General features: G+C 36.7%; 1 protein-coding gene across 1 annotated transcript in view; it reads right to left on the reverse strand.

Annotated features, from left to right (window-relative positions):
* ATAD2B (ATPase family AAA domain containing 2B) overlaps positions 1-26,253 on the reverse strand; it is a 74,220-nt gene that overhangs the window by 36,835 nt on the left and 11,132 nt on the right. Inside the window, exons 2-16 of the mRNA XM_041480830.1 lie at positions 21,692-21,846; positions 20,202-20,248; positions 19,039-19,192; positions 16,467-16,569; positions 15,825-15,933; positions 14,544-14,660; positions 13,438-13,513; positions 11,569-11,667; positions 10,544-10,655; positions 9,991-10,106; positions 9,028-9,202; positions 8,153-8,241; positions 7,232-7,391; positions 6,185-6,275; positions 48-359 (exon numbers count right to left, since the gene is read on the reverse strand). Of these exons, the coding sequence (XP_041336764.1) occupies positions 48-359; positions 6,185-6,275; positions 7,232-7,391; positions 8,153-8,241; positions 9,028-9,202; positions 9,991-10,106; positions 10,544-10,655; positions 11,569-11,667; positions 13,438-13,513; positions 14,544-14,660; positions 15,825-15,933; positions 16,467-16,569; positions 19,039-19,192; positions 20,202-20,248; positions 21,692-21,846 (1,915 nt within the window). The remainder of the gene's footprint in view (positions 1-47; positions 360-6,184; positions 6,276-7,231; positions 7,392-8,152; positions 8,242-9,027; positions 9,203-9,990; positions 10,107-10,543; positions 10,656-11,568; positions 11,668-13,437; positions 13,514-14,543; positions 14,661-15,824; positions 15,934-16,466; positions 16,570-19,038; positions 19,193-20,201; positions 20,249-21,691; positions 21,847-26,253) is intronic.

Consider the following 26,253-nt stretch of genomic DNA (forward strand, 5'->3'; position numbering starts at 1 on the left):
ACTTGCAAATTGAAACAGCATTTGCAAAAAAAACCCAACCCCCATACCTTCACTTTTGTCACCCTGGCTGAATTCAGCGTGAGGGAACACTTTGTGTAGGACCTCGAGGAGCTTGGTGAAGGTGCGCTCCAGGAGCGGCCGGATGACGGGGGACAGCGCGTGGCCCGAGGCCGTCACGGCGCGCTGCGAGGCAGGCACGATGTTCTGCATGGCGTGGTAGAAATCCTGCGCGCTCAGAACCACCGAGGAAACGTCCAGCTGGAGCTTCTGACTGCTCATGTAGATCTGGGGGTAGCGGCGTCTCAGGGCAATCAAGGCAGCCTCAGTGCAAAGTGCTTTTATGTCAGCTCCACAGTACCCTAGTGCACACAGAAACACAAACACCTCCCATGGAACAGCCCTGCTGTGCCACACCTGGATCAAACATTCACCCAACTAAAAACAAATCAGGAATATTTAATGGTCACGGTCCACAAAGCATCTGCCAAAAGGTATCAGGTCATAATCTGATGACAGTGTTGTATATCAAGAAATCAGACGTGTTTGTAAGATATACTAAGAAACTAATTCCACATGGAAGTTAAAATGACATCAGTTTTCACTATATCATTTGGTATATAGTGTATTTCCAGTCCTGGGTTATAGGTCTGTTATTGCTCTTTCTTTTCCCTTAATATTGTCTAACGTATGTGTGCAATTTTAATTTTTAGGCTAGTACCTCTCCTCCTTTTTTCCTTTAATACCTCCACATGAATACAATCTTTAATAGCAAAGTAATTTTGTTACATTGAACATCACCAACTTTAAACTTTTACAGTCAGAGAAAACGAGCAGTAAAAAGAAAAATGTTTCATGAATAGAATAGGGAAGACATAGAATCTCTTGTTAAAAAAAGCATTACTCTGAATTCTTGGAAAAATTTAACTTCTACTATGAAGAGAAATGTTTCAACTTTTAAGAGTTTCATAACTTTACTAATATAACCAAAGGTAGAAATTAAAATGCATTAAAATTTTAATTTAGCCTATCTTCATAAGTATCTACAGGTGGCTACCTATAATTGCTTAATCATCATTAGTGAAAAACACAGATCTGATAATTATGAAATACAGAGAGACTTAATACCTCTGAGTCTTTTGCAGTACTAATGGTTTGGGGGTTTTCCCCAGAGCTAGAAATTAGATTTCAAGTTTTTCCATCTCTCTCAGCAAGACACATTAATATGCCCCTGTATTTTGAGGCACCATAGCTCCATCTTTCAAAAACTGTAGACAGTATTCCAGGGAGAAAAGTAATTTAGAGAATTAGAGTCACTATAGGAAAATGTGTTGCACTGAGGTACTGCCATATAAAAGTTCATGGGTTTGTAATGAAGTGTTTATATAAAGTAATTAATCAATTCTTCAGTTAAAACTATTCTCATTCAACTGTTGTTTTACCAGACTTCCTCCTCCTCACGAAGTCTTACATTACTTGCATTTTTTCTACTCTATTTTTGTATTAAAATCAAGGAGGGCAGGTTTAGATTGGATATTAGGAAGAAATTCTCTACTGAAATGCACTGGAACTGGCTGTCCAAAGAGGCTGTGGGTGTCCCATCCTTGGAAGTGTCCAAGGCCAGGCTGGATGCAGCTCTGAGTGACGTGGGATAGTGGAAGGTGTGGATTGGAATGAGATGAGCTTTAAGGTCCGTCCCAACCCAAAACGTTCTGTGATTCTATGATTGGTCTTTTGGCAGCACCAAGTTGCAGAACTGAGGCCTCCATGCTTCTCTCTCTTTAGCCTCTGATGTTCTTTCAGTGCTCCTGGCACATATATTTTTACAAGATCCATACAGCAATAAGAAACAAAGCTGATTCCATACAGTGTTTATAAATAAAAAAGGAAGCAATTAATATGGAAGACTGTGGACACTTTTCCATCCCCATCTTTCAGATATAGTAATTTGGGGGATAATAATAAAAGATACACACTTTACAGCTATAAAGGTGACTTAAACTGGATGAGACTTCAAACTGCACCTTTCTTATATATACTTGAAAATAATTTTAAAAAAAGAAAAACAAAAATAAACCCAGATTGACAATCACCATAAATATTGGTTAACTCCTGCAATTATTAAAGCAAGCTTTACAATTTTATAAAAAGGTCAGTAGCTATTATTGTATAAATTTGGTGAGTCCACACAATGACTGTTACCTAAAACGTATGCAGCAATTCACATTCCCAAGTTACCTCTAAATAAATACAGAATACATTTGAAATATGTTCAGATATATCCACTATATTAATCAATAGACAACTAATTGTTTTCAGCACTGAAGTTATGTTATTTAGGGTTTTTCAACTTTCATTTAACATGAAATCCAAACTATACTGGCATACTGCAACCACGTGAAACTATTAGACAGTAGCTACAGGTGCATCAGAAAAAAAAAAAAACAGGGTTCTAAATTTTGCATTGTTCTTTAGGTATCAGATATCACGTTCCCATTTAAATTGGTCCACTTCTCATCCAAAAACCACACTAGATTAAACAAAAAATGAGTGAGGGGAGCACTACAGCGAAGCTTAAATCAAAGATGTGCTGAAGATGTGCAGCACCCTGAATGTCTGTCACCTTAGAACTAGTTTAGTATCTTTCTACAAAGGATTCAGCAGCTCAGGAGCCAGATCCTTCCCAACTTTTCTATTAACAAATGCTGTAACATCACTTTCTAATAGTAATTTTAATCACCGCTTGTACATCTCCAAAGAATTGCAAAATTAGGAAATAATAGCCTGTAGCCTATTTTTAAAATTAAATTCTCAGGTGATCAGATACACAATTAGTCTCTATTTCTACCTCTCATTTCTCTGGAGCAATTACATTTGAAGACTAATAATTGGTGTCTCCTTTTGAGGGACTCTCCTGTGCATACTGTACATCCATTTCAGTGACAAGAAAACTGCAAAAATCCTGCACCTTGAGAAACATTAAAGAGCTTTTTATTGCTAAGAAGAAAATGCACACTGATTAAGCAGAAGAAAAACATAAGTGAAGTATTGTCAAAACAAAATAAAATGTATCATGCCAACAGTAAATAACCTGATGCATATTTTACCCAAATTGACACTGTAATATATCAGTGCATTTGCTTCCATTTTTGAAGCATCTCAGGAAAGATGTTCAATTTGTCAAGCAAAAGGTACTGGCACACCTCAACTTAGAACAAAATGAGGATTCCTGTCAAGTAGCCCATTTTCTTCTACCCAGCACCATCAAACTCTGCTGAACATTTCTGAAGTACAACTTTCAAAGAGCAGGACAGCAAACAAGTGGATCCCTATGTAGGTTTCCAAAGAATGCACTTTGATCACCAAAATTTTCCAGCCACCTCTATTGTGCAGAAATTGTGCCCTCTTTAAATTTTTTTTTCTGCCTAAAACCCACCCCTAAACCCCAGAACAAAGTTCTACTGAATGGGATGAAGCATTTAGGTGAACAATTTTAACCACTTCTTCCACTTTATGTTGTGCAACTCCCTACAAAACTCTCAAAATGACTGCAGGGGAAGAGAGTGAGCAAACAACTCAGCATGATGACAGACATGAAAAGTAACTACAAGGTTTATTTTAAAGAATTGTGAAAAACAGGAATGCTAATGCCAAAATCTCCCCCACCATCATTACATGAGGATGGGAAAGAAAAATCTAAATGGCATCATTTTGCCACAAAACACTCCTGCGATAATAAGCACAGAATACTTTTAACAAGCATCTACAGCACAGTACTTTGTTTCTTTACAATTCTATTTAATAACATTATTTAAATAACCCTTACTACATTGTAAAAAGATTCATCTGCAAAATGCCAGATGGAGGAATTCACACTTTTTCAGTTGCTAGTATTTTGCGTTTCCTGCAAGACTGAGTTTGTAGGTAAGTCTCTCTAGCTACAGAAAGTTACCATTCCAAACAAGGGAATAAGCATGAGAGATAAGAAAGGATTTATAAAGTTAAGAGTATCTGGGACCCATCTCCAGTAAAGAGAAAAAACATAGTAATTATGTGTGTTTACTGAAAGTACTAACAAGACATAAGTGTGTGGTCTTCTGAGCAATGCTGCGCTCTCCCCAAGCTGCTTCACTTCGTCTCACGCACACTGCAGTCATGAGGCCATTCAGGGAAGTGGAGTCTTGAATTCTCACATACACAGCAATCCACTAAAAGGTTGTAATCCGTAACACCTGAGACAAAAATCAACCCTCAGGACATAACCTATTTTTTGCAAGTGCTGGGGCTTTTCCCTTCAAATTTCCTTCTAATTACACCCCTGGATCGTAAGAAGTTCTGAGTCGCACATACACCTGCTTCCCCAAAGGCACTTGTTCTGGGAGTATTTCAGCAGTTTTCTTCATTAGGATCCAAAAGCTTGGAGTTAAAGTGTTGCCAAGTCTGCTGAACTGGAGAGAGGTATCAACCATGCTGTGCCAAAAGCCTGCCAAGTCTAGGCAGCTTTTACCTTGGGAAGAGGGGGTGTTGTTTTTTTGGGGGGGGAAGGTTGTTTGTTTTTAAAGAAAACCTATGCACAAGAGAAAGAGCAGACTGGTATAAACTGTATCTCAGGCATACATGTGTGCCAATGAGTCCCATTGGTAATGGCCCCAAAGAATCTGGAAAAGTCTGTTTAAATCTTTGTTTCAGATTTCACATACAGAAACGATGAGGCACTCTCAAGGTGAAGAAGATACACCAGTCTTACTTCAGCTGTTTTGAAAAGGCTTTGTAATACTTCAAAGATTTTCTTCTTGGATGTATGGAAACACTTAAATTCCAAGATAGAGACTGGAGACAGTCAAGTGTACAGTAGCTGGAGAGCAGGAAAGCGAAGGAAAACAGAAAAGGGTGTTTCTTTTTGTTAGCTGACTTCCACAGAACTGACAGGTTTTATGGAGCACAAAGAATGTCTTCCAGGCAAATGTACAAATGGCTTTCCCTACTGTCTGAAATTTTAAAATACTGTATTCTCAATGAAAAAATATGGTGAATTTTTAAAGAAACATCTGTGGTTTTTTTCCCACCTATTCCCCTCTCTCCCACTAAGCAGCACCACACGTTTTCATAATTCAAGCAGAATTTACATGAAACGGGTTTGCCACGTGCTGTGTTATACCCGGCAAAGCTTAAACTGGAGTTTGCTGGATAGTTATGTTTTCTCCTCACCAGAAGATGTTGAGGTCTTTGTGCATCAAAAGCGGAGGGATGCTGCTTCGATGAGAGGTGTCCCTGCAGATGAAGAGGATAATTCGGATGTACTGCAGCTGACTGAATGGACTGACGTTCAGTTTAAAGTTCTTAGATTCCCTGATGATGGATTCCAAAGCACAGATATTTGAGACTGCTCTTTTTCTGAGAACTTCAGTGCTCGTCCAAGCAGATGACTGACAGAGGATGTATCTTTGCATGACAAGTTGTTGAGAAGATATTGTGGTATGTGCTTTAGGACCATTTCCTCTGTTAAATTCACTCTACAAATATTTGGGTTTATTTCTGATTAGATTTAAACAGCAGACTTATCTTGAACAACCAACCTCCATTGAGCACAGCAGGTCTTTGCGAGCTCTAAAAGTGTATTTAATGTATTCATGTTGCAGTGCTTTTTTTCTCCCCTACCTATGTCTACACTTTGAGGTTATTCTGTGCTAGCAATCTGGAAAAAAATTCATCTTTAGAAAGGCTGGTTAGTTTGTTGGATTTATGTCAGAGGAGAGCATGCCAGTCAGTGAAAAACAAACAAAAAACAAAAACTCCACACACAAGTACTAATTTTTTTTTCTCAGTAAGTAGGCAGAAAAAACCCCAAGTCTACCTAACTCTTTTGCAATTTACCGATTTAATGGGAAGTGTACCTAAAGATTCCAATTCCAACTTCATTTTGCTTCTCTTTAAGGGTATGCATCTTATATAAGGACAGTGACATCACAGAAAGGAAACATGGTTGTATTTTCAAATGACTACTAGCTACTCATTTTGTGTTTTAGAAAGACAGAAAGATATTTGTTACTACAAAAAGAGTGTTGTTCAAAGTACAGAAGTTTAGAAAGGCAGAGATAAGAAAATCTTGATACATTTAACATACCTTCGAAGTTTTACACAGAAGAGAAAGCCTCTACAGTAAAAGTACTAACAGCATAACACTCACCAACACATTTTTCAGCCAGTTCTCCTAAGAAAGGATCTGACAATTTGGGGTTCCAATCCCTGGTATGAATTTGCAAAATGTGCTTTCGTGCCTGATTAAAAAAAAAAAAAAAAAAGAAGAAAGAAAAAAGAAAAAGAAAATGAGATTAAAAAACTAGCAAGTCAAATCCATATCATAGAAAAAAATATTCTTTATTCATGTGATTCTATAGTTACTTTACTTGCTTTTGGCATGTAACTGAGACACATAAAATAGAACTTAGTGCTCCAGAATCTTTCAAGAACAAAGCTTTTTCCTTCTTTTCTGTTTCATATATAAGCAGTACTTTTTTCTAAAGTTATACATTTTAATTTCTGTTTCATCAACATTATTATACATAAACTGATCAAAACTCACATTCCATTAGGAATTATCATAGTTTTATTATTTAATTTTTAATTACTGCACCTATGAGTAATAGGTTCTACTGTCAAAGGCCTCACCAATTAACAGATTGAGTAGCCCAGCACAGACACATAAATCCCAAAACAATTCCAGCTAAAAGTTCTATAGAATCTAAATAAATCTGTCCATATACAAAACACATTTAATTTTAGGTATAAATTCATGAAATATTATGGCTGCGTTTATGTAAGTTTAGAAAAAGGAACTGAAATGTTCCTGTTGCCAACGTTGTAATGCCTGGCTGTGCATCTACATTTTTTACATGCTTAGAATTCTACAAAATTTAAAGTTATTTTGTCTTACCATAAGTTTCAAGTGCACAAATAGTTAGGGTTCATTATACAAATCCATAGTGTGGAGATAAGCAATTCAGCTTATTGTGAATAATTTACCTCTGTTTAGTTTTAGCTATATCCTGAAGATCTGAAGCTCAATACAACTTTATGTATACAATCTGTTTGTACTAAAAATGTCTTCCCTTCCTAAATGAAACATTCTTACAAGCAAGAATGAATATTTTTATTTCATAAGCTTGGTTGTCAGGCATTCAAAAGTTTAGTATACTAAAGATACTTATTAATAAATCTCCTTTCAAGGTTTTACCTTCTTGTCAGGCAAGTTGAAAAGAAATTCCCTGTCAAAGCGACCAGGTCTCCTGAGTGCAGGATCTATAGAATCCAGTCTGTTTGTAGCACCAATTACAACTATTTCACCTCTATTATCCAGTCCATCCATGAGGGCAAGAAGAGTAGACACTATAGAGCTACAAGAGAGTTTTCAGAATAAGAAAGTGTAAGAAACACTGCAAGAACTTCTGCATTTACAAATGCAACATTAATACATTCAAAAGAACAAAGCTAAACTACAAACAGGTGCATAACAGTTTCAAGTCTTGTAAGCACCACTGGCCCTGCTCTGCTGGCCCCAAATTTCTCTCAGCAGAGTGGAGGGACATGGACACATAAATACCACCACCTATGGAATGACAGGTACAAGTGTGGTGCCATAGAGAGCACAGCAAAACTGAGATCAAAAGCAGCCACGAAAATTTTCACCCAACAGCAAACTGTTGTAAGAAATGTTCTAAAGAATGACAAGATAGCAACAGAAGATATGTTTGTACATCACACCATTAAAAATAAAAATCACAGGTGAGCTCAGTTCATTGTACAATTCATCATGCTAGAATACCATTTTTTCAACCGGTTATTCTATTGGGCTGGTAACAGACAATCTGTTTACAGCACAAAACAGCAAATCAAGGAACGGCTGTGGAAATCTTGTAGTTAATAATGTGGCTGAAGGGTAATTGTCACTGCAATTCAATTCCCAGCAAATTACAGTTTGCCTGAAGAACTGAAAAGATGACTTTCAACACCAAAAAACCAATCTGTCCTTTCTAGTGTAAGTGGGCTTCAGAAAAAGTAAAAACCTTTCCTGTGAAATGAGAAAAAATTACATTTAAGAGTTTACCAAGATAACGTACCCTACACCAATATAATGGCAGCATAGAAGAAATATTACCTGTGAATCTGATCTTGTCTGCTAGAACGAACTGGAGCCAAACCATCTATTTCATCAAAAAATATTATAGAGGGTCTCATCAAGTATGCCTGGTATGCAATAAACAAAACAAAAATTGAATTCACAGTTAATTCCTAATTTATCCATCAACACTGAACACTTGTTTCACAAGAAAGCATTAACATGCTAAACTAACACATTTATTGAGACACCTTTGTTAGAAAGTGTAAAGTCTGAAATGAAAACTGTATTTCCAGCTCCAGCAGTGTTTCAAAGCAAAGCAGAGTGCAGTCTACTTCGAGTAAGCAAGATGGCACCACTGTACCAGTTTTACTGTGTGCTGGACAGGTTAAAGACAAAAACACCTTACACTCCCTTACAGAAAACATGATCTTATCTGCTCATAATCTGTTTGTTTAGACATCTCTATCTGACAACTACTTTTCTTTGAGCTATTGCATTTTACTGCTTTGTGTGACTCTCAGTTCTCGCCAACCTCTTCTAAGCCAAAAAAGAACACTAAAACAGACACACAACCAAGGCAATCATGCACTTTCCTCTGTAGCATTTATCTTGAACATGTCAGTCAAACTCAAACTCACTGACAGATTATTTTTTCCCCAAGTTTTACCCAAACTACTTTGCTTCATTAATAAACAAATCAAGAGACTTCTTCCTCTGAGTTTCCAGAGCAGGAAAAACTATTGTCAGCATTCCCCTGTTCTTTTAATCTAAATATGCCATTTGGTAAAATCCTACTTAATTTACAAAAATGTACAGTTATTTAGTTTGAATTGGAAATACCTTTGGCTACCTAAACCACAAAACACAACATACAGAGAAATGATATTGAGAAAAATGTATTTTCTTCTAACCTGATCAAAAAGGAGTCGAAGCTGACGTTCAGATTCACCAACCCACTTACTGAGACAGTCTGCTCCTTTCCTCATAAAGAAAGCCACCTTTTTGTCTCCTTGACTGCATTCATTAGCTAGAGCTCTAGCTACCAAGGTTTTACCTGTTCCAGGAGGACCATAGAATAAACAGCCCCTGAAGATAAATGGATCAACACAGTCACAAACTTATTTTATGTCTCCTGAAAAACTCCAAGTCAAATTTTATAATGAAGACAGGGAGCCTGGAGAAGAATGACTTAAGATCTCCTATTTTTATTTTGTAGTAGTATTGTATTATTAACATGTTATAGTATCAACATGACTTCATAAAATCTAAGTCTATTTTATGCTTTCAATTCAGTAAAACTTTGATTTGTAGAGAACATTAATCAAAGGCATATTAAGTTTCCAAAGGATTCTTCTACACCACCTCTTCAAGTATTAGATTTTAAGTAATAACTTAATCAATATTTGCTACTTTGGGATGAAGTAATTAAGTGACAAAAATACCCCCAATTTTTCCATTGACTTAGACACCATGTACCCATTTAAATCACATACCAAGATGCCTCATTATTAAATATTATAATCCCAGTATAATATTATTGAGAGAAACATCAGCATTTTGCTTGATCCAGTAAAATATTTAATAACATAATGGGAAAAAAAGGCATTATGTTATTAAATATTTTACAATAAAAGACATGAGAATTCTTTCTTTAACCAAATCACAAAATTAACCTTCCTCCCACAAGTAAAATACACTATGTTTTATTAATTCTTCAACCTCCTTATTACATATTCTGATAGACAAGTGGGGTAGAAAACACATAAATCTATTTGAACTGTAAAATACTTCAGGGAAAGAATCAACCTCCTATGTGTTTTCAATTTTTCAGAGCTTAATAAAAAAAATTCAACAGTGACAGTAAATACACCTACCTTGGTGGCTGAATTTTGAATTTTTCAAATATTTCTGGATAGAGAAGAGGAAACACTACCATTTCCTTAAGTGCAAGGATATGATGGCTCAATCCCCCTATACTATCAAAACACACCTTAGGAAAAAAGAAACCATATTAAGTTTATATTGTAACAGCTTTCTACAAAAGCACGTTTACTTATAAAACATTTGAAAACAAATTAGAAAAAACATTGCATTGATCAACAGGATTTCCCTGAATTTTGAAAGTGTGAAAAAAACAGTTGAGAGAGTCAACTCCTGACTACCCACATGAGGCTTATCTGGTTTGCAAGTTAACTGTGCCAGGGCTGCCTGGACAGCTACAGAGATCCAGCCTAAGTTCCAGAGCAAATGCTTTGTAGCCCAAAGTAATAAGTACACAAAAGCTTTGGTAACAATAAAGTAATTTTTTTAAAAAATAAATCAGTGAGCTTTTTTTATGACTTAACTTCAACTTCAATAAGAGGCTGTGGAGAATTCTGCTTGTGCACAATTCAGGGAAGGAAGATAAAAAGTTCTAACAAAACCTACCGATTTATCGACAATCATTGGGTCAACATCAGCCAAACTCGCCCCAACTTTCACACGTTCTCGAAGGATTCCACTAGCTAAGTCTTCTGCTCTGAAGTTTAAAGGCAAGCACCTGTTCAACAATAAACAAACACCAAATAAATACTGTTCTGCTTTCATTGCTCACAGGTGAAGAAACAAGAGATTAAACACCTTTTACTACATAAAGAGATAACCTTCCCAATTGGTAAACAAAACTAATCTTCTTTTCTGTAGTAGCTGTGGTCATATATCTGAAAGTTCCTTAGCATTTATACATGCATACATATATTTCAATCTGAAGAACCAGGCTGGATAGGTTATTTTGATCAAACACAGAAGAAACAATATTTCCTTCTCTACACAGATACTACATCAGGCCAACACATAGTTAAAGGGAGGAAGAAAGGTACTAGTAAGACATAGGTTACACTCAGAACTACACTTCTGGTCACTGTACGTTGCTTGAATTCCTTGTGATGGAAAGGGAACAACATGGCAGACAGGAGGAGATGGAAAAAAGATGAGGGAACTTTTTTCCTGTAGAATTTTCCTACCTAGTATGAGTGAATAAATTTACTTAAAGATCTTCCACTTTTAGATTACTGCTAAATATATGTAAGGTCAAAAAAATGTGCACTGGGTGTTTAGAATGCATGAACTGTTATACAAGAGGACGAGGGAAGAGCTGGGAGTACAACTGAATTAGTTAGGACAAAGTTACACCAATGATATTTTAACCAAGAGGAGCTGATTTTTATAACCCAACTGAATCAAACAGCTACTCTTGTATTTCCATCTTTTTATCACTATTATTAATTATCTACTCATAAGACTCCAAAACCTGTATTAATATATAACCAGCACTCCTCCTAAACCACATCTGCAGGCACCTACCAGCAGAATCAAAAGTCTGTGGAACTCATAAAACATTATAGACTAGTTCTGCTTGTTTCCTCATAAATACTAAAATCAAACCATTCTAAAGACCAAGGATGTTTTGATACCTGTTTCTTGCTCTGGCTATGCTTTTAGATTTTCTTCTTTCAAAGCGTTCTTCATCTGAAGAGGTTGTATCGCTGCTGTGAATGGCATGCTTCTTTCTCCTATTGAAGTGGCAAAACAAACAGAAAACTCAGTCTTTTTTGCAGCAGAATGGCATGTTTTGGTACTTCTATAAAAATGAAACTGAAATGGCAAGTACAGTATTGTTCAGGTTTGAGATGCATACAAATTCTAGCTTCGTCAAGTACCAAAATAATCTGAGAGGGAAACAACAGCTCTTACTGCCACAGTGATCATCCGAATTCAACATGAACATTACTAGAACAGCAGAGCCCCATAACGTGTGGTCCAGTCCATGCTACCTCAGCAACGTGATTTGAATATTCAGTCAATAAGCTACAATTGTACTTAAGAAAAAGTCCAACTACTTTAGCCACCTCTAACATAACAGACATACCAAAGTCTCCTTACTCAGTCTGATGCTTCCTTTACATATTCTTTGAAAAAAATCCATACTTCACAAAGTATATAATCTCTTTTTACAAGGTTATTAATTCTGAATAGCACAACGGGCTCTCAAAACACCTGCACTTCTATCTGAATCCAAGTAAAATTACTATCCAAAGTCTGAATGAACCATTTCTTACTTTAGTATCACAGTATTACACAAAAAGGAGTATTTCAGAAATATTAGAGAATGTACGTTAAATCTTCTGTACAAAAAGGTGTTGAGTTTGGTATTGGTTGAAATATTCAGCAAATTTTGCATTAATAAGTTGGTTACTAATAAAAAGTCTTGGATTTTAAGTGAATATAGCAAGCTGCATTATTCGTAGGAACATGATAATGCACTGAATTTTTGCCAATGGATAACATGGTCTATCAATTTTACTGTTCAGTGACCAAAAATGAGATACATTTCAAAATATATCATAGAGAATATCAAGCAATTGGGAAGATTTCTTATGACAAGATGGGATAAAATGAGGGCCAAGTAATGAGCTGGCTAAAACCAAAGGGATAATAACTTTCACACTCTTCACGTATGAATAGTAAGTGTAAGTACAAATCCAGAGATTACCCAAAAAAATGCCATATGCTCTTCAAGGAGAAAAAACAAACCACCAACTCTTATCTGTATTACAAAGAAACTTTAGAATCCTAAGATTCAGCTATGACTTTATTTACTTTATGTATTTTCACTATGCCATTAAATTGAGCAGTAAGACAAGAGTTTCAGCTATGACTAGAACTCATTTACTTGGATTCTGTTCATGGACAGATTTGTCTTTCTGAAGCTTTGAGTAAGTTTATTTTTTAAAAAATGTTAAAGCTGTAATCTCATCTGTTTTGTTACATAGAGCCTACCGACAGTTTCCAAGACAACTTGATACATTCCAGACTTCTTTGACACAAAACATAAGAGTCAAAAATTATGCTTACTAAATATTTTATTAAATTGTTGAAAATTCTTGCATGAAATTTGAACAGAAAGAAAACAAAAAACATTAACCTGCTTTGCTCAGTTCTATAGAACAGAAAGGGAATATTTGTTAAACTGATGCATTGGATTTAAATATTTAATATATGGCCTTATAGAGAAAGCTATAGTGTGTCATGCAGAATTCCTTCCAGTACTTGTAGCACACCTGTTTCCATTCTGTGTAGCACAAAGCTTCTAGTAGGTTTAGACAGTGCCATGACACTCCTGTCTGGATGCCGATCAGGGTCTGAATCCAGGAAACAATTCAAGACCCACTCACATGCAAGAATGAACTGTGCAACTCACTCAAGAATGGTTTGAAAATCAAAAGCTACCAAAATGTACTAAAGGAAAGCAAACAATTACACACCAAAAGACTGACATTTACCTGATATGGCTTCTTCTTGCAGGAGATCTGTGAATATCAAACAGCGTATTTTCTCTCTTTTTTTGATGAGCTGGCACTGTAACATCAATTACAAAAGAATAACAAACTAATCTTAATGCAGCACAGAAGTGCTGGATTATCAATCTTCATCAATATGGTTATCTCTATCACTGGTTTCTCTAAAAGCTTAAATTAAAGAAAGATTTGGGCAGGGGGCTTTGTCACTATCACTGTACTTGGCTTGATGCAGGCAAGGGAATTCCATCCTCACCTTCCCCAAATTACTAGAGCTGTGTCCGTCATGGCACAGAATGCAACTCAACCGGGGCGCTAGAATTTTGAGTTTATTTGCAGGGCATTAAAGTCCATACAGAAACCTATTCATAGCTGATAATATGGGATGTCTTGAAATTTCTCTGAACAAATAATACACAGCAGTTCTCTATAAAAGAAATCATACTCTATGATCCTCTCACTTGCAGAAATGGTTTAAAGTTGCATCAGGGAAACTCAAGACTTGACAGGAAGAAGCATTTCTTTACTGAGAGGGTGGACCAACACTGCAAAAGGCTTCCAAAGAAGTGGCTGATGCCCCAAACCTGTCTTAAGAGGCATTTGGGCAATGACCTGAATAACATGCTTTTTGACAGCCCTGAAGTGGCCAGGCAGTTGGACTATATGACCACCAAAATACCTGAGATTTCTCATTTGTGATAACTGCTGCTATGCCATTTATGCACAGTTATGAATTAGACTTACCACTCAAGAAGAGAAGCAGGCATAACAATAACTATTTTTCCTATGTAATCACCTAATTTATTAGATTACTTTCTGCCAAGTATTTCTTAACCTTAATCCCGTTCACCCCCAACCCTGAGCCCAGCACAGGGTGGTATTTGCAGAGCCCAGTGAGGCAGCAATACCACTGACAAACTGACAGACTGTGTCCCAGCAGTCCCATCCACATGGTGAACCACAAGAGGTCAGGGTGGAAATCACACAGTGCTGCATCCCTGTTACTCTGTCGGGGTGAGAAACAGCCATCCAACTCTTCCCTCCCCACATGCATGGTATTCCTGCAGGTCAAGCACTGTCGGGTTCCTCACCTATTGGAGGGGCCTGGTATCTCTCAACAGTTTTTCTCTGTCTGAGATTATATGGCCGATCATTTTCTTCCCCCTCAGCTTCTTCTACTTCTATATCTCCATCTTCTTCCTGAGACTCTGTTGGGGAGTAAAAATATTTTCAGAACACTTCCACTTCATGTCAGAGCTACTTTCATCCTAAAAAATTAACTTTTTAATAGTCACTGAGAATTACTGCCCATTTATTAATGAACACTAATTGTCAAATCAGTGGAAATTTAAAGGTCATGATAAATCTACCGCACATTGTCAAACTTCCCTCTAGGTTTTACACAAGATTCTGGAAAGGCAAAAGAAAAAAAAAATGCATTCAAAACAGCTTTAGTTGTAAAATACATCAAATATCACTTCTATCAACTGTATTTTTCCTTCAATAACTATCCTTCAAATTAAGGATAATTCCTTTCTTCTCTATTCCCATAAGACCCTCAATAAATCAAATATTTGACACAGCATGAAAATAAGTACAACTTTATGATTCACAGTATCATTTTTACACAAAGCAAAGAACACAGAAATATACTTTATGTACTTTGTGTATAAAGTCACAACATAGGCCCATTTGTTAACAGGATCAGAATTTTCATCCATGGATCTCAGAACTAAGACGGCATTCTTATTCATTAGGACAAACCACACCTTCCACAGTTTTAATTAAAAATCGAGATGCAGTATGCTGAAACCTGTATGGATGCCTGAAGTTTAAATCGGATTTTTCAAGGAGCCCAAGCATGATGCTGATCAGGCAATCAAAGTTAGGCACAATCCCTTCTTTCTCGGTAATTTTTGAACTCATGGACCAGTTTCATTCCAATTTTTAAAGGAAAGTAGAATTTCAAATACAGCTGTGCACCTACAAGCCTTCTAAAATGTCAGTGGACAGAAAGGAGACTTTAATTAATACCTTACCCCAAAGGAAGGATGCAGGCCTAACTATTACAAATTCTTTCTGGTAATTGCCACTCAGCACATGAGAAATATCAAGTCAGTTAGAACACACATAGTTGTAGACTACATTCATCACATCTTGATTTCCACCAGAGGATTGTTACAGGGAATGGAAGGAAAGCTCCAATTACTTAGTATTAAGAAAAACAGAAGGAAGGAAATTTACTGTACAAACATTTAGAAACCAGGCTTTGTTCTGCTTTCTGAAGTGCAATGTATTGCTATCTTATGGGAAGGACAACTTCGTTTCATAAGTATTTCGGACAAGCCCCCACTATTTTTTACAATCCATACCTTCTTCTTCCCCTTCTGTGGACACTTCATGGTGGTTCTGAATCCCATAGCTATTTCTCCTCAGTGACTTCCTCCTTCTTTTCACTCGAGAATACATATCCATGTTTTCCTGGAATAAAATTCACATGCATTTCCATCAGTACTGTTCCATGTCACTCAGTATTAGTCCCACTGCAGTAAATAATGCTCCACACTATCTCTAGTCCTCAAGTGGTTTTCCTGCTGAGCTCTCCACAGGTAGACCACAAAAGCAGTCTCATTTAATAGATGCTAAAGTAAATCTCTCAGACAGTACCTAGTCCACCTAATACAGAGCAACATCAGTATCAAGTTTTAATGAAAAAAGCAGATTACAGTCCCTGGTCCTGCTGCTTCCAGGCTACCAGAGTATGCTTCAAACCAAAGAACCATCACAGCACAGCAGGAGAGCATGACAGTGAATTTATCAACAAAGGAAACAACATCGAGCATATCCACTAATTTAGTTCTGAATTTTAGTTTATCATGTTTTTTGAAGCTATCCAATGAACAAAATCATAAACCTTTAGACAGAGCTACAGACAAATGTATGGTGTTTGCAAAAACAAACATGCTCTGCCTTGATATGACTTTTATCCAAGATCTCAGAAACTCTGCACTTACGAATTCTGTATCTGTCCACATCCGTAGCCGTTCCACCTCCCCAGATCGCCTGTTCCTCCTGATGTTAATGTTATCCATTTCCTGTAGGACAGCTTCAGCAGTACTAAAATATATGCAACAGTTAACACACACAAAAAATCAGTCTTAATGTCATGCAGAACTTTGGACATAGCATTCAACACCTTAAATTGTCTATCAATTAACTACAAACCTAACCATAATAAAACTGAAAGAATATAAACTAAGAAGTACGCAAAAGAAGAAATGCTGATGTTATTTAAGTTTGGGTTCAAATTAGATAGTAGTATTTCAACAAACTTTTAAAAATAATTTGGCTCAGTATAAATTGTAGCATATAAATTTGCAACTGCTGAGACATTAGATTAGGTGTCAGGTAACCTAATCTGACCTCAAAAAGACACTAGAACATACAGAATTTTCCCGTAGCCGTTCCACCTCCCCAGATCGCCTGTTCCTCCTGATGTTAATGTTATCCATTTCCTGTAGGACAGCTTCAGCAGTACTAAAATATATGCAACAGTTAACACACACAAAAAATCAGTCTTAATGTCATGCAGAACTTTGGACATAGCATTCAACACCTTAAATTGTCTATCAATTAACTACAAACCTAACCATAATAAAACTGAAAGAATATAAACTAAGAAGTACGCAAAAGAAGAAATGCTGATGTTATTTAAGTTTGGGTTCAAATTAGATAGTAGTATTTCAACAAACTTTTAAAAATAATTTGGCTCAGTATAAATTGTAGCATATAAATTTGCAACTGCTGAGACATTAGATTAGGTGTCAGGTAAGATTAATTTTGCAAAATAAGAAAGTAAAGCTTGTCACTTATATAATTATAATAATGGGAATGCAATTAGTGTCTCCATTCCACAAGCTTTACAGTTTCTTACCCTGACCTCAAAAAGAACATACAGAATTTTCTTTTTGTTAAATCAGTAACATCTAGAATCTCATCATTCAGTATTTGACCTCACGATCATTTCTCATCTACTATTTAGTCAGCATTTTCATTATCTAGAGTATTTGTAAACAGCTGTCAAAACAGCAGTGGTATGTAAGTGATAACCCTGGCCAAGATGCTTCACTGCTAAAGATGAGAACAACACAGTATTAGCCAGGCCAAGTCAATTATTTGGCCACCTGTCCTGAAGACCACGTTACTGCTCTCCATGGTGATTAGAGTAGCTTTCAACTGGAATTCTACTATATTTGTATAGAATTTGTAAGAAGACAGAAAGCTTAATTTCCTTTTTTTCAAGCTGTTTAAAAGTATATCTAAAGGGTAAAAGACTGCCTAGAAGACAGCGGAAGTTCTGTTGATGTAAGTCAGTAAGGCCATGCTTTCATTATGAGAGCTCCTCTCCATTTTAAACAATTCTTCCCAACTATCTGTGATGAGTGACAGAACCATTTCAAGTAAAATCATGCTGCAGTTTGCTACCAAAGAAAATAGGGTTGGAAGGGACCTGGAAAAGTCAACGTGCTCTGCCATGCAAGAGCACACTAAGAATGCCTAAATCATTCCTGACAGACTTTTGTCAAACCTGTTCTTAAAATCCTCCAATGATTATGGGACACACTTTTACCAATATAAGCTCATATACAGACTTCAGTACCATGATCTTATTAAATTACAACCTTCATGGTAGACTTTTCCATACTGTTGATGAGGAGAGGGAGATTCAACTGCAACTAGAAAACTAAATGTAACTCAATATAAGTTTACACACTGACACCAAGTAGTCACTGAGTAAGTAAAAAAAGAAAATCAAATTAATAAAAGATTCAATAGAATACATTTAAAAATAAAGATCATACTTGACAATTAAATGTTTATGTTTAAATCATTTTCCAGCTCTGGAGAAAGCAGTCTGTCTCAGAGATGTGACTGCTAAAACCTTTTTTACAGGTGGGAAGATCAGGACATATTAAGTGACCTGCCCAGGGCTACAGAGAAATAATATTTCAAAAAAAGCATTTCTGGCTCCCATTCCTATGCTCAGACCAGACCGTGCCTCCCTGACCTACTTTGTCTGCACAGTAAATGTCAAAAAGTGACACCCACCCTATGTGAATTATTAACAAATGGTAAAAAACAAAAACAAAAGAAAGCTGCAAACTTTTGATATTTCATGATCAAAATCATACAAGCAAAATCTAGAATGCTTCCAAGCACTGCTGCTAATCACCAATTTACATGACATTTAAGGTATCACTACATAAACAGGTTACCAAGGAACAAACTAGGGTGTGGATTTACAGCATGTCAGGCACTCTGCAGTAACTGCCAACATTCAGCTTTATCCAGGTGTAAGGACAGAGTAACTTACTCCTCAAGGAAAGCCTGGGAAGCTGCTCTGCATTTAGAGCATGGACACCATGGCAGTCACAGCACAGACCCAGCCGTAACTCAAACCACCGTCTAGCTTGTTCCAATGCATCCCCACAGCAAAACACAGACATGGCACTGGAACACAGGGATTTCTAATTTTAAAAAATCATTAAGGTGCTTTGTGAATACAACTGTAGTATCCCCACATACCTGTTTACTAGCTGATCAAACAATAAACTCTGATTCAAAGTTTCAAATCTGTTTTTCCTGGACCGACAACTTTTTCTGACTTCTATATCTCCGTTTATGCAAGCATGGTCCCCATCTCCCTTTTTTTCCCCTCGAAGGGGGTGGCTTTTGAGAGCTAAGAGAAATTTGTATTACTACTTCAAAATGCAGGAAACAACATTTTCACAAACAAGAATTAATAAGAGAATACTTAGCAAGGACAATAAACCAAAAGTTATTAAGCACAGTATGAACTAAAGAACTGTATTTAATTCCTATCAAAATTATTTTAAAAGTTACTTCTGGATATTCAAGCTTGTTTCCTTAGATGATAATCTTATTTTATTATAACAATTTGGCATTCAATTAAGCATTCAATATTTTTAAGTTAACATCAATACTAAAATGCACACTTGGCCCACAGTTTCAATTCTTAGTCTTTCAAATATAGTATAAAAAGACCAGATACAACAAACTGACTTCACAAGCAATCTATACCAGCTACTCTGTACAGTGCCAAACAAAGAGATTCCACTGCTAATTGTTCCTTAGGCACCACAATAAATAATACCAAATATGCCTAATGAAATAACACTTACATAGAATCAACACAAAATTAAACAATACAGAACTGATGAAAAAGGGACACAAAAGACAAAGTGGTTTTAGCTGAGATAAGCAATGAAATGGCAAGTCTGTAAGGTACAAACTTTTAAAAAGACTGTTCAAGGTAGCAGGAGCTGCAGACAAGGCAGGTCTCTCTAAAGCAATAGAGTTAAGTAATGTTAAGAACCACAAAAGGCCAAATTTCAGATGAGCAAAGAGACTAAGTAAATTAAAGAGACCAACTGAGAGAGGAAGGCCAAAATTAGCTCTTAACAGTAATTTGGGAATTAAGGAAAACATTGAGATCATGGCCAAGAGGTCTGAATTGAGAAGAGAAATGGATTTTCATCTAAAAATGTTCCCCATACCCACAGAGAGTATCCAAGATGGTGACAGGAGAAAACTGAGCAGCAACTTTTCTGGTCAAAACGGTCAAAGGAATCAGTAAAGTTATCAAAAACATATGCCACTGAAAATCACTGACATAAAACTGTTTCATGCAAAAGCCGATACAAAAAGTTTTGCTATAATTCACTTACATAAGCTACGTCCATTTGGTAGTGTAGCACCAGGCTGAGAAGTTAACCTGTGAGACAATTAGACATACAAATAACATTAACATTCCTTAGCCAAGCAAAAGGCACACAGTGAAAATAGAACTTTGACTGTAAAATGCTCTGTGATACTCTGATTTCAAAACCTTTCCAAGACATAGCCTTGGAAAAGTCTGCTCCATGCCCAACACCTTAGTAAGGACAAAACTCAGTATCAATTGTATGAATCCCCCCAACTGTCAAAGCATCTCTTTGATTAATCTTCCTAATCTTTCCTCATGCCCTTGTGCTATTAACTCTCTCCTTAAATTTCAGAACAGAACTTTGGTACAGCTCTCCAAAGGCAGCTATCATTCCAACACCCTGGATAAACCAGTAGAAGTAACAGAACTTTTGGGAAAAGTCTTAGTGACTGAAGATCACTGTTAAGCACAGTGGATTTTGGCAGAACCAACATCAGATGCAAAGACATGTCACAGTGGGTTCTAAATGAGCAACAATATGATTTTCAGTACCCTGGCCAAATTTCATTTGACACAATGATCTAAATTCTCCCAGCTGCATTAAATATTTATTTTTGTACATTGACATTTCTAGGAGCTCCAGTCTACTCTTACAAACAAAAGAAACAGAAGGTGCACGAGTTTCAATACACATTCCCATTTACCATGCCACATTAATATGCTAGATTTAATTCATTCTGTTTTAAAATAGAAAAATAAAAATAAGATGTCTATCTTGAGATTTAAAAGCTTTTAAGCAAACTTCATTCTAACAGTTGACAGTCCAGTAGTGACTTACAGTCACTTTTACATACAGATCATTTCAAGAATGATTTTGACATGTACATAAATATGAAATACATATCTACAAAATAATCAGTATTAACTGAAAGTTCATGGATCAGGAACATACTGTGTACACTGTCTCAAAGTTATTGTAACCATGTGAGGAACCTTATGAATACAAGGATGTTTTGTAAAATACTATGAAATAATTTATAAAATAAAATTAATTACTTCTGCTTCAAGTTACAAAAATGTAGCAAGACTGAGGCTATATTCAGTAAAATTTACTTACTAGGCTGAACAATAGAAATAAACTTGACTGTTACCCATTCCCTAAAGATAGTAACACTGATTCCCTAATTAAAATATCACATCTTCTTATAGCTTGAGTACATAAAAATACCAATTACACTGTTAATTTGGATGCATCAAGAATCTAAAATTCAGACTACATCTCAAATAAAATTACTTTATATTTTTTGTACAAATATGCATAGAAAGGAAACAGAGATGAGACGATTGATGCAATCCACATTCCTGGAGTCTTAAAATGAAGAAAATTGTGTAAAAATAACATGTTTCAAAAGTACACTTCTGAGCTGCAGCTGACTGCAGAAAAAACATAAGTGGGATAACAACACAGAAAAAAAATTGGTATGAGTTCCTTCTTCTCTTGGCAGCAATTACCTGGACTGTCCAGCTGAGATGCTCCATTCCTCTCGCTGCCCAGTACCGCGCGATTTTGATTTGTCTTTGCCCACAGGATCAGCATGTTTTGAGGTACGTTTGGCAGGAGGAGATATGTGGCTATCACTCAAACTAGCATCACTACCTTCATCTTTCTGAAAAGAAAAAAAGCATCAGATCGTACTTGGCTCATTTGCAGATATCCTTACAGAAAAAGGGTAAACTTCAGCTCAGTAAGAGGAAAGTCTCTGTCAAACTCTTAGTGACCAATCTGTGTGCAACATTAAAAGTGTTTATTCTGAAAACACTACCAGAAGCTATGAAAATATTTAATTGCAAATATTAAGCTTCTATAATAGTTTTCCTGTATTTCTGAACAAGTATAGTTTGTATAACTCATTGTATTTTTTATGTATCATATACAACACACTGCTATTCTCACTTGCAAAAGAGCTAGCAATGCCTTAAAGAGAGAAAAGGACTGTGAAAAATTAAGATACTTAAAACCACATCAATTATTTATTCCACTGATGTTGTTTTTGTCTTTAAAATGCTTAAACAAACACTCTTCCTTCCTGTAAGAGTTTTCCTGTACCTTCTTCTACCCATCAAAGTGTCCAACACATAACCAGGACATACCCAACATGTTCATTAACAGCATTATGCACACTAACCACATTACTCTTAACACCTTTTAAAAAGCACCTAAACAGTACCAAAAGGGGCCTTTTTTTTCATTGCACTCATCAAAGGTAACAGAGACAGAAACTCAAAGATAGTAGCAAAGGATTACTTCAAAGTTGTACACAAAAAACAGACAGACAGCAAACTTCAGAGGATCTGCTTCTATTTAGGTGAACTACCACTAGAAAACATAAAACCAGGATTGTATTAACTAAAAATTTTAGCTCATCAAAACAGTCTTGATGCCATTCAGTGAGACCCTGAAGTTTAACAAGTCCAAGTGCGAGTTCTTACATCTGGGTCCAGGCAATCCCAAGCACAAGCTGGGTGGAAAATGGATGGAGAGCAGCCCAGGGAAGAAAGACTTGGGGGTGTTGTTTGATAAGAATGTCTCTGCATTGTGCTTCTGCAGCCCAGAAAGACAAAAGTGTCCCGGGCTGCATGAGCAGCAAAAGGGGCAAGGGAAGGGATTCTCCCTGCCTATGCCCCCACTCCTGAAATCCCACCTGGAGTCCTATGTCCAGCCCTGGGGCTGACAATATGAAGGACATGGGGCTGCTGGAGTGAGTTCAGAGAAAGTCACGAAGATAATCCAAGGACTGGAGAAGCTCTGCTGTGGAGACAGGCTGAGAGAATTGGGATTGTTCAGCTTGGAGAAGGCTCCAGGGAGATCTTAGAGAACCTGCCAGTAACTAAATGGACTCTAAGAGAACTGGAAAGGGACTTTTTAACAAGGGCGTGTATTGACAGGACAAGGAATGGTTTTAAACTCACAGATGGCAAGTTTAGGTTAGGTATTAGGAAGAAATTCTTCCCTGTGAGGGTAGTGAGACACTGGCACAGGCTGCCCAAAGAAGCTGTGGCTGCCCCATCCCCGGATGTGTTCAAGGCCAGGTTGGATAGGGTTTTGAGCAACCTGGGATAGTGGAAGGTGCCCCTGCCCATGGCAAGGGGTTTCGAAGTAGATGATCTCTAAGGTTCCTTCCAACCCAAACCATTCTATTATTCTATTATTAAAAAACTAAACATCCTTTATTGCAACAATAGAGAACCAATTTTCAAATATTAAGGTCCAGGAATTGTCAGTAAGAACTTGAACTATGACAAAGAGATAATTTTACTTAAACACAAGGAGATAACCACAGAAGTTCCATTTGTTCATCAAGCTTAGTAATAACAACAATCTGATTTGTACTCCAGATACTTCAACATCACATGTCACGTACTCAAGAAAATTTAAAAAAAGAAAAAGCTTATCTTTTAAGAGAAGAAGTCAGAACATCACAGCATAGTATTTAGAAAGTGAAATCCAAATGTATGGGTGCAGTTTGACAAGACAGCTCAGCACGACTGTGACACAGGAAGAGCCCATGCACTCCCCTGCCTGACTACACAGCACCACCCCAACCTCCTTGGATCTTCTTCTCCTGCTTCTCTGATCCATCCATCCATCCAGCTTACTAAAGCTGCAAAAGCTCACTTTCCTTCTTTTAGATTAACTTCCTACCTTGTCATGATCTTAATCACTTCACTGAGGGATCAGACAAGTACAAAAGATAGTAACTACCACCATTCCTAAATACAAAACACCTGCACCCTGCACAGCATTATAAAATACATAGGCAGCAGTTGGATGTTTTCCATAACACCCTGAAACTACAAAATGCCAACTTTTTAGAACATTTTAGTAGCCTTCTTATTCACTTCTGAACACTAGGTATTTGTGCATATCCTTTCTGCTTTATTATCAGTTTACTTGTAAACTTAAGAGAAATACAACCCTGCTTAGGTCAATTTTAGTAACTGCTTTCTGAAACTACACAAGCTCCCCTGTGAAGAAGGACAGAAGCAGAATTTCAAGGTAAGCCACAGAACCAGTTTAAAACCGGCTAAGCAAGACAGAGAAAATGAAACTAGGAAAGATTAAGCAGCATGTAACAAAGCTTTACAAGGGAAAACATTAGAACTATTTGCCAGCAGTGAAATTAGTAATGCACAGGTTCCTGTATTCCATCTCCACCCCTTTTCCATGCAAAGACACAAACTCCGCCGAGTCCCCTATCATCACCTTTCTCTGCATCTCCTCCAGTGCCTTGCCTCTGGTCCCAAGTCTCGAATTCAGCTAGGATCTTGTCCTGTCAGCTAGCAGTTAAAACACAATACTGGCAATGGAGACAAATTCTGCTACTTCAAGTCTCTCTCTGCTACAAATATTCATAAAATTCATAAAAGTTGAGTATCTTTGAGAACTCTAATGCTGTCAAATGAACATATACTGGCAAATAGCTCCAGAAACTGGAAGAGCAGGCTGTCAGTGTGATCACATGAGCAATCAGTTCCTTGCAGCTGCCTAAGGAACCAGACTAGCAATTAAGGGGTTTATTTAATTAGGTTATTCTTTGTTTAGGCTATTATTTTCAGCTGAGCCTCACTTGTCTGCATATTAACTCTATGCACAAACTCAGCAAGTACAAACCAAGTTAAATCTTAAGATACTCAAGCCCAAACATTAACCTACATTCGAGTACATGCTGTGTAAGGTGCACTAACACAGAAAATTATTTATCATGAAGTAGTGACAAAGCTACTACAAAGTTGAAATCACTGAAATTTTAAATACATTACCAAGAATCCAAGCTCCATTTTTCAGTTAACAGACAACTTTAAAAATTCAAGCTCTAGGGAATGAAATCAGACTACTATCCAGAACCTTCACTACCCACAGTAAAATACAGATATAGTTTTCATAACACTCAAGAGATTATCCAAACTGGGATACACTAGAACACGAAAGAAAATTAATTTCAGTTTGGGAAGTCTTTACAGACAGCAGTCTATCCACCACTTCCTCCCATTTATAGCAAACCAGGTCTAATGATTCCACAGCAGTCAGCTTGCTCCCTCAAGGAACTGGGTCTCAAACCATTTATACCTTTAATGATTAAAAATAGTACTTCAGTTTCAACCCAGAAACTTATTACTTCAGAGCAGATATCATTAAAATGATGTTCTGGGACTAGAAAAATATAAGCATCAAACTTAAAAATTAAGAAATTAATAATGCAATTGCAGAAGTAGGAACGAATGCACTGCACTCAAAGCTCCTAATGAAACACTGGCACTGAAGCAAACACACTCACATGCTGAGAGAATGCAGAGAATATGAATTAATAAAATCTTAATCATGTCAGAAATTGCCTTCAAGCATACCAAAGCAACAAAGAAAAAGCAAGCAGAGAAAAATCAAAAAATGACTTTACATAGTGTCAGAAGGTACAAAGAGAGAAACAAAATTTAGTGCAACTGCATTGATCCAGCAGAAAAGAGAGACCCAGCAAACTCCAGCTGTGATCCAGAACAACCAGAACCACCTCTTATAGAAAGCACTCTTGCTACAAATGAGTAAGGAAATAACTGGCATTAACAGGATACCATCCATGGTCTAGACTGGCAAAACACAGTCTTATCTTTGGATTCAAAAGTAAAATGGAATGTGACAGCTGACTGAATACCACAAATCAGCTGCTGAGCTAAGATTCAGTTTAGGCAGAGGCAGTGGGGGCAAACTGGTAACACACCTTCACTGAAGACACTTGAACGATGGTACGGATATATCTAGAAACAAAAGCTAAAATTGATAATAAAGCAAGAAAACATATATAGCTGCATAGTACCTCTATGCTTTCTCTGCTTTGTGTGAAAAGGAGAAAGACAGAAACACTGTTTAATACCCATCTATGAGCAAGCTACAAATACACTGATATACATTATTACCTGTAATCTCTTCTCTATCCATCCCTAAATTTCAAAACACTAATTTGATACTAACAGATCTTTATTTAAAACATGTACAGTCTTTAAGTTTTGGAAAACACAAA

This window comes from Pyrgilauda ruficollis, unplaced genomic scaffold, assembly GCF_017590135.1.
Source record: "Pyrgilauda ruficollis isolate IOZ18807 unplaced genomic scaffold, ASM1759013v1 scaffold54, whole genome shotgun sequence".
In the NCBI taxonomy this organism is placed as follows: Eukaryota; Metazoa; Chordata; class Aves; order Passeriformes; family Passeridae; genus Pyrgilauda; species Pyrgilauda ruficollis.